At 46.0% G+C, this 9,335-nt stretch overlaps 1 protein-coding gene across 1 annotated transcript; it reads left to right on the top strand.

The window, feature by feature from the left end:
* The first annotated feature begins 1,966 nt into the window (after positions 1-1,966).
* LOC123108483 (G-type lectin S-receptor-like serine/threonine-protein kinase B120) lies at positions 1,967-8,189 on the top strand. The gene is made up of 6 exons (XM_044530266.1): positions 1,967-3,319; positions 6,559-6,740; positions 6,850-7,060; positions 7,148-7,385; positions 7,481-7,640; positions 7,816-8,189. The coding sequence occupies exons 1-6, from the start codon at positions 1,987-1,989 to the stop codon at positions 8,098-8,100; spliced, it is 2,409 nt and encodes an 802-aa protein (XP_044386201.1). The 5' UTR covers positions 1,967-1,986; the 3' UTR covers positions 8,101-8,189.
* The last annotated feature ends 1,146 nt before the right edge of the window (positions 8,190-9,335 follow it).

The following is a 9,335-nucleotide window of genomic DNA, read 5'->3' on the forward strand; positions in this document are numbered from 1 at the left end:
CCCAAATTACAACTCACATTAGAAAAAAGCTGAACATCTGCAGCTTTCTTTCTGATATTGCAAAAGCAAATTAAGACAACATGCCTGCCGGTGTCCTGGAATTAGTAAGTCGTATCTAGAAAACCCAAAGTAAAACTGAAATATGTCAAATGACCTATATTTAGCGTGGTTTTACTAGAGAGAGTATCGTGTATGGCTCACACGGACTCCAGATGTGGCACCTCTTTGAAAATTTCATTGTATGAACGAGGATCCTACATTTTCTTTGATCCGAACGTTTGGTACACAATTTTGAAGGTTTCATCATAACAAAAATCGTCAGTCTTTATAAAGTAATTTGAACATTTTGTTGGTTGCTGGACAACTTTGTTCTCCAGTGTAGGTGGCGTATGTTTGTGCAAAATGATTATGTACGGACATCTGGTAACTTTATTCTTTTGTCAAGGTTGATTTACTTGGTGGAGAAAACTTCCATTTGCTCTAAACAAGTGAACATGACATGTGTGATGTTCCCAAAAAGGAGCTTTTGTGTGTTGGTTGGCAGCCCTAATGAACTTTAGACATGTATCTGAGGTTTCGTTGGCTGTAAATCAGTAGGGTCAACAATTTGAGTTTTAGCTTTCTACAAAAAAATTAAAACTTAACTACCGGTGCTTTCGGATTTAGAATATTCCTTTGGTTCGGGACGGATGGTGGTTATTTGCAGTGATTGGGATAAACACTGCCCATTGACTACACGTGAATTTACCAGTCTGCGGAAAGGAGTGGAAGTTCACAAAGTGCACGTGTATAAACCTTTCGTCCATCACCTTAGTGTTGACATGTAATAATTTTGTAAAGGTTACAATGATGCATCATTTAGAAGTAGCAGTTATTAAACAATCAAAGAATATGCTCCAAAGTGCACCCGATCGAATTCCTCAGCACGCCCATCCCTCTCCACCCGCAGCGCTCTCATCTTGTGCTAAATGGACCAAAATGATGTTTGGAATTGCTTATTGCTGCTGCAATTGTTATTCTAGGTTGGTTTGCTTGCTCCTGCAATTACTTAAGATTATTGATATTGCTAATTTTTCTGGTTCATAAACATAAATTTACTCCGAATAATACCGGCCCCGTGTCATGAGCTCATGCGCAATCCTCAAATGATCCATTTTTTCTCATGAGCGTCCATTGTACCACGACACAGTTTCTCAAATAGGCCAACCGTTGTTCATTGGAACCAATGTTTTCTCCTGTAGCAACGCACGAGCATTTGTGCTAGTTTATACGAATTCAAAAATAGGAGTACCAAATTTCAAATTTTTTGTCGACCGGCACAAGTAATGCAACATGCACGCCCGCAAAATAGATATTCAACATGTTGCATGGTACTTGTACTAGCACACTACTACATACTGCCTGCCTTGTATCAAAGCAACCGATGCCTCTGTTGCTACTACCGCATCATCAGAGTTTCTCATGGTTACCCTTGCTTGTGCGGTCCTGTTGGACAGGGTCGAGGAGCAAGAAGAAAGGCAAGGGCAAGAGATTGAACGGATTCGCGCCGGACTTCTTTGCAGATCTGTAGCTTTTGCATGGAAGGCAAGAGCAAGAAGAAAGGCCATGTTGTTGAAAGGCAATAGCAAGAAGAAAGGCAAGGGCAAGGGCTCTAGAACTTTGGATGTACGAGTGAATGACCATGTTGTTGATCTGGTCTAGCATAGGACGAGACGTGAGGTATTAGATTTCTTAGCCGCCATTTAAGAAGCACATATTTTTTCCGCCTCATGTCCTTTTCAATCTCAACAGACCTGACCGCTGGTGCCTAACTTCCGGAACAAATTTAGAACAACTCAACCACTCTTTCATTCCTCTGGGGTCCAAGTATCCAATCCAAGGCAGCATGGCGCTCTGATTGGTTCTATACACTGTGTATATATTCCCTAGTCGGGTGACCCCATACTCATTCTCATTGCAAGCGCCTCAAAGATATTGTACTCCACCATGATCCTGCAAGCAAGCAGAAGGCCAAGAATGCCAATGTATTCTCCCCTTCCTGTGTACGCTATTCTTTTGCTTCTTTCTTGGCCATTCAGTTCGGTGCCTATTTGCTCATCCGATAATCGGCTTGTCGCTGGCAAGCCGCTCTCCCCTGGCAGTGTCCTCGTCTCTCAAGATGGGGTGTTTGCCCTGGGATTCTTCTCCCCGTACAACTCCACTAAGAACCATCACTATGTTGGCATATGGTACAACGACATCCCGGAGCGCACGGTGGTATGGGTTTCTAACCGTGCGGCGCCGATCACCACTAACCTTTCCTCTGCAAATCTTGCCGTCACCGGCAGCTCCGACATAGTCTTGTCTGATAACAATGGTCGTGTCTTCTGGACAACGTACAACAGCATCAACATCAACTCCATCTCGGTGGAAGCAGTGTTGGACAACACTGGCAACTTCATCCTTAGATCATTAACTGATAGTACCATCCTATGGCAAAGCTTCGACCACCCTACCGACACTCTCCTACCCGGCATGAACCTCAGGCTCAGCCACAACACGCTTCCACTGCAGCACCTCGTCTCCTGGAAAGGCCTACATGACCCATCCCCCGGTGAGTTCTCCTACGGCGCAGACCCTAGCAGCCTCCTCCAGTGCTTCGTCTGGAATGGCTCGAGGCCACACCGGCGAAGCCCGGTGTGGACAAATTACCTCTATGTTGGTGGATTCAACGAGTCTACCATTTATATGGCCTTACATCACGCCGGTGACGAGGTGTACATGTCCTTCATCATGCCGATTGGCTACTTCGTCCTGCTGGTCAGGATGGAGATTGACTACTTGGGCAAGGTAAATCTACTAATCTGGGAGAGCAACATGTCTGCATGGAGAGCCCTGTATGCAGAGCCTCAACATGAGTGCAATATGTACGGCTACTGTGGTCTTTATGGTTACTGCGACAATACAGAAGTTGTCCCAGTTTGCAAGTGCCTTGAAGGTTTTGAGCCGAGGGATGGTGAAGGATGGATCGCCAATGGCTTCTCACATGGATGCCGCCAGAAGGAGGTGCAGAGGTGCACCCATGGAGACGGTTTCTTGGTCTTTCCAGGCATGAAGGTCCCTGACAAGTTCATACATGTCCCGAGCAGAAGCTTTGATGAGTGCACGGAGGAATGCAGAAGCAATTGCTCCTGTGTGGCATATGCTTATTCCAAGATGAGCAACATGGATATTGATGGGGATGACACAAGATGCCTGGTATGGATGGGAGATTTGATCGACATGGAGAACCACACTCAAGGAGGGGAGAACCTCTATGTTCGGACTAAAAGATTACAAGGTATGCATGATTAATTCCTTGTTCTCTTTCTCTGATTGCTTATGATATATCTAGTAACACAAAATATAGTAACACACTATGTAAAATATAGACATTTTCGTAAAAATGTTGTAAATTACAAACTTGGGAGATAAAAAAATATTTTCCGAATTACTACATTGTGTACACCGTTTTACTAGATTTTATATGTACCATTACTAGGGGGTGTAGAATAAGCTATTCTATACTCACGCTTAGGCCCTGTTTGGTTCGGCCATGGATTTCTAAAAGCAGCTGTGAAAAATCTGCTGTGGAAAATCTGATGTGAAAAATATGTAGGTCATTTGGCAAACCAGCTGATACAGCTTTTTCAGATTTTGGCCCATAGCGGAATTAGGGCATCTCCAGCCGTTGGTCCCCCAGGGGGCGCCTAAAATCGCCGCCTGGGGGTGATCCGGCGCAAAAATTGGGCCTAGGGGCGAGTTGGTCCCCAGCCGCCGGCCCCAGGGCCGCCCCCAGGCACGTTTGAAAATAAAAGAAGTTCGGCGAAGTTCGGCTTAAACACGATAAATTTCGGCCAAACATGATAAATTTCGGCCAAACACGATAAATTTCGGCCCATTTCGGCGAAGCTCGCGGATTTTCATTACATAGCACATATACATAAATTAATCTAAAGGAAAAACTGGCTGAAGTCGCCGCCGTCGCCACCATCGTTGTCGTCGGCCTTCTCCTCCTTGACACGGGCGCCCCTGCTGGACCCCTGCCCGGCGTCGCCATGGCGGACTAGTGGCGGCGCATCGTCGTCGTCTTCGTCGCTGTCGTAGATGACGACGACTCCGCCTTCGTCGCGGCCGCGTCGACGCTCCGCAAAGCGAAGCAGGGCGGCGCACTGGCGCTCCTTCGCCTTCTCCAGGCGCTCCTTCTCCATCGCTATGGAGTCCCTGCGCGCCCATTCCAGGGCCGCGCCGTCGTCGTCGAGCTCCGTCGTCACCGGCGCGGCCGGCTCCTTCTTCACCGGCGCGAGCCCCGGCTCCGTCTTTGTCTTGACGAAGTGCGGAGGAGGAGCCGACGAGTAGGCGCGCCGGCCGCCCTCGTTGATGACGATGCCGGCGCTGCGAGTGCGCCGGCCGAGCGGCGTCTCCGCCGCGGGCTCGGCCTTGACGCCGAGCAGGGCTGGAGTGCCGGAGGAGTGCGATGAAGATCGGGAGGAGGAAGAAGAGGAGGAGGACCCGAACCTCCTAGGCGCCCATGGCCCGGCGCGTCGGTGCTGCGCCGGGGCGGCCGCCCTCGCCGGGTACGCCAACAGCGGGTCGTTGCCGCCCTCGAGGTACGTCAGCACGCCCTCGAGTGTGCGGCCGGGGACACCCCACCACAGGTGGCGCCCCTCGCTGTTCTGTCGGCCGCCGTCCACCGGCGCGCCGTTAGTGGACGCCAAGCGCTGCTACTGGCGGCGCTCGAAATACGCCGCCCAAGCCGCGTGGTTGTCGGCGACGTACTGGGGGAGGGAGAGTTGGGCATCGGTGAGGGAGGCGCGCACGACCTAGACTTCCTCGGTGAAGTACTTCGGCTTCGCCATGGCGTCGGGCAAAGGGGGAATGGGCACTCCCCCGACGCTGAGTCTCCACCCCGTCGGTCCGGCGCGCATGTCCGGCGGCGCCGGGATTTTCGCCTGGAACAGGAGCCAGGACTCCTGTTCGCGGAGCGAACGGCGACCGAAGCCGTTGGCCACCGCCTCATCTCTGGGGAAGCGTTCCGCCATGGCGACGGGCTCGAGAGAGGTAGAGAGATAGAGGGAGGGGCTGGGCGGCGGCGCTCGGGAGAGGTAGGGAGAGGGAGGGGCTGGGCGGCGGCGATGGGCGGGGTTGGTGTGGGCACATGCGAGTGCAGGCCACCGGCTATATAGCCGCGCCGCACCCGTGTGTATGCGTGCGAGGAAGGGGAGGCGTCGGCGCGCCGTCCCGTGACGCGCCGCCCGTGAGGAATCAATGGCAAGGCTGACCGGCGGCAGCCTTGCCATTGATTCCCCGTGGGAACCGAGGCCGTTGGGGGAAGACGAGGCGCCGTGTCGCTGACGCGGCTGGCCCGCGGCTTTTTCGCGCCAAAACAGCTCGCCCCGGCGGCCCCGGGCGCCCCCCAGCGCGCCGGGTTCGGCCTGGGTCCGCCGGCGCTGTTTTCGGCCTAGGTCGGCAAAAATCGGGCTCCTGGTGGCGCGGCTGGGCCGTTTTTTGGCGCCGACGCGAAAAAATCGCCTGGGGAAGCCTTCCTGGGGGCGCGGCTGGAGATGCCCTTAGATTTTGGAAAGCACGTTCTGGGCTACTTTCGCTTTTGGTTCAGATTTTGGGAGTGGATTTCTGGAATCGGATTTTGCTGGGTTCGCCCTTTGGTTCAGATTCCGCTGCGATCCGTCGATAAAAGCTGAACCAAACAAGGCCTTAGAATATATATATATATATATATACATATATATACATATATATACATATATACATATATATATATATATATATATATATATATACATATATATATAGGGAAAATTCATCCTACCACCCGGTGGTAGTTACCCCACATGTCTCATATACTACCATGTGGTATTATATATACTATTTTATTATTTTAAATATGTTCATATACTATATCTAAGATATTTCAAAGCAAGTTACATGAAAAAATTGCATATGAACTCATAGTTTTTGTTATATTTGTAAAATACGTACATATTTGTACGTAAAAATAAGCATACTCAAAAAGTGATACATACTACCTAAAAATTAGTATATATACTACCTGATTATTGTTATATACTACATACGACACGTACATACTCTCGGTTCCGACAGATACTACATACAACATACAAAACGCAAGTGGTGGTAACTACCACTGCTTGTAGGAAACTATATATATATATATATATATATATATATATATATATATATATATATATATATATATATATATATATATATTCTTTTCCTCTAAAGAGTGAAATTCCAGAAAGGAGTCCACTATGAATGTGGTGATTAGCACTAACAAACTTTGGTGATTCTCGTTATATTATTTGTTGTGCAGGCAACATGAGAAAGATCAAAATCCTAGAAATTGTATTACCAGTTGTTTCAAGTTTTCTGATACTCATATGCGTGGTGCCTATTTGGATCTATGGCTCTAGAGGTATGAAACTTTTTCTTTAGTTATAATTTAATCTTATCTCCAGTCCCAAGAAACTGAAGAGATGGTGCACACAGTCCTGACAGGCAATCAAGGAAGCATGGTTGTCCGGGAAAGGATGATGCGACGAGATACAGAAAATTATAATGAGGTTGCTGATAGTTACACAGAGTTTCCCATTTTGAACTTCATGGCACTTGCTGCTGCGACAAATAATTTCTCTGAATCCAACATTCTTGGCAAAGGAGGGTTTGGCAACGTTTATAAGGTAAGAAATATTTTTACTGATAGTTAGATCTTTTTTTGCAAGGGAAACAGTTAGATAATTAATATTAGAAGATCTAACTTTCTTGACTCAATAATACCTCATGTTTCAGGGAACGTTCGAAGATGGTAAGGAAATTGCTGTGAAAAGGCTTCGTGTTGGTTCTGTCCAAGGGGCTGTGGAGTTCAAAAATGAAATAGCTCTGACTTCTAGGTTGCAGCATAGAAACTTGGTCAAACTTATGGGCTGCAGTATTTATGAAGACGAAAAGCTTTTGATTTATGAATACCTACCTAACCGAAGTTTGGATTACTTCATTTTCAGTACGTTCTCTACTCACCTGTTGCAAAATCTCTATTTTCGGTCAAACATCACTGACAAGATGATTCGTCTAACTTTATCCCTGATAGATGATACAAGAAAATCACTACTCAATTGGCCAACAAGATTTAAGATAATCATTGGAGTAGCTAGGGGACTTCTTTATCTCCACCAAGATTCCAGATTGGTTATGATTCATAGAGATCTCAAAGCAGGCAACATATTGTTGGATGCTGAGATGAACCCGAAAATATCTGATTTTGGTACAGCTAGGGTCTTTGGTGTGAACGAACACGAACAACATACCAATCAAGTTGTTGGAACATTGTGAGTAGTGTGGAATTTCATTTATGGGATCTCTTAACTTTTGTGCTTCAATTGGATGATAAGTTTCAATTTACCATGGTTAATTGTCAAACCAGCGGATACATGTCGCCTGAATACGCAATGGAAGGCATAATCTCCGTCAAATCCGATGTTTACAGCTTTGGGGTATTAATTCTAGAGATTGTGAGTGGCATGAAGACCGGCACCACAACCCCAAAGAGCTCATGTGCATGCACTCATAACCTTATAAATTATGTGAGTGTATTTTACTTTATCTAGTGATTATGGTTGTGTGCATCTTTCGATACAGAGGCTGCGGGTTATCCTCCTTTTCTAAAAAAACTTTATTCAGTGATTAGAATTTGTTCAACTGATATGAAGGTGGTACTATGTCGTGGACTTAGTTAATGACATGATTGGTTTGATGCAGGCGTGGAGCTTAAGGAAGGATGGGAAATTGATGGATCTAATCGAGTCATCTATCATCGAGGATTGCTCTCTCGCTGAAGCTCTACGATGCATCCATGTCGGACTCTTGTCGGTGCAGCATGACCCGGACGCTCGCCCTCTCATGTCTTGGGTGGTAGCAAGCCTGGATAACAAAGGCATTGAGCTCGCGCAGCCGAAAGAACCTATGTGCTTTACACATCGTAAATACGGAGCCGGGGAAAGCCATGTACATGACATGAGCCTCGAAAACCTTAAGGGGTGCTAGAAAACCATTGGTCCTGTCTTGTCCTTGTGACACTAATGTCTTCATATAAATAACTGCTCATTTCTATTCTACACTGGATGCGCTCTGTCACCGCCAGGATTGTAATTATGCTTGTAATATGTACTACGTTTGTAATTCTAATGTGTAATATTATCCGAAGTTCTTTTACAGTGCATCTAAACAATATGAGCCGTTCATTTCCAGTCATTCAATGGACTAAGTAATACTCCATTCGTTTTGTTTTAGTCTACATATAAGATCTGGTCAAAGTCAAACTTTGTCAACTTTGACGAAGTTCATAGAAAAAATACCAAGATTCACAATATGAAATCAATATTGTTAGATGCATCATGAAATTAATTTTCATACCATATAGCTTTGGTATTGTAGATATTGATATTTTTTCCAACAAAGTTGGCCAAACTTTACAAAATTTGACTTTGACCAAATCTTGTATGCAGATTAAAAAGAAACGGAGAGAGTACTACTTGAAAATATCAGTAGTATGAAGCCATTACGTTTTCTTCTCCTCTCTGCTCGGATGTGATCCATATTTCCAGGGGAGATTTGACAGGAAATTTGCACGAACCTAGAGCTAGCCTCCCAGATTGATCGATCATGTCGACATGCACTTCTACGCCTCCTTTTCGAAGCGAGCCGATGTTGTAGCGCCATCGCTTTCGACATCAATGATGGCGACACGCTCGAGAAGGTCCACCATGTTGATGTCCATTCAGCCATGCCATGTGCACGGTCGTTGGATGATAACCCACAAGTATAGGGGATCGCAACAATTTTCAAGGATAGAGTATTCAACCCAAATTTATTGATTCGACACAAGGGAAGCCAAAGAATATTCTCAAGTATTAGCAGCTGAGTTGTCAATTGAACCACATCTGAAAGACTTAATATCTGCAGCAAAGTATTTAGTAGCAAAGTAGTATGGAAGTAACGGTAATGATGGCAAAAGTAACAGTAGTAGTTTTGTAGCAATCGTAACAGTGGCAATGGAGAAGTAACTTAGTAAAGATCAATATGAAACGAGCTCGTAGGCAATAGATCAATGATGAATAATTATGTCGGATGACATTCATCATGCAACAGTTATAACATAGGGTGACACATAACTAGTTCCAATTCATCAATATAATGTAGGCATGTATTCCGAATATAATCATACGTGCTTATAGAAAAGAACTTGCATGACATCTTTTGTCCTACCCTCCCGTGGTAGC

Source organism: Triticum aestivum, chromosome 5A (assembly GCF_018294505.1).
Source record: "Triticum aestivum cultivar Chinese Spring chromosome 5A, IWGSC CS RefSeq v2.1, whole genome shotgun sequence".
Classification (NCBI taxonomy): Eukaryota; Viridiplantae; Streptophyta; class Magnoliopsida; order Poales; family Poaceae; genus Triticum; species Triticum aestivum.

Excerpts from the sequence above, each read along its gene's own strand:
- LOC123108483 (XM_044530266.1), top strand. The coding sequence starts at position 1,987 with ATGATCCTGCAAGCAAGCAGAAGGCCAAGAATGCCAATGTATTCTCCC. Across the intron at positions 3,320-6,558 it reads TCGGACTAAAAGATTACAAG|GCAATCAAGGAAGCATGGTT; the intron begins GTATGCATGATT and ends CAGTCCTGACAG. Across the intron at positions 7,386-7,480 it reads AATCAAGTTGTTGGAACATT|CGGATACATGTCGCCTGAAT; the intron begins GTGAGTAGTGTG and ends TTGTCAAACCAG.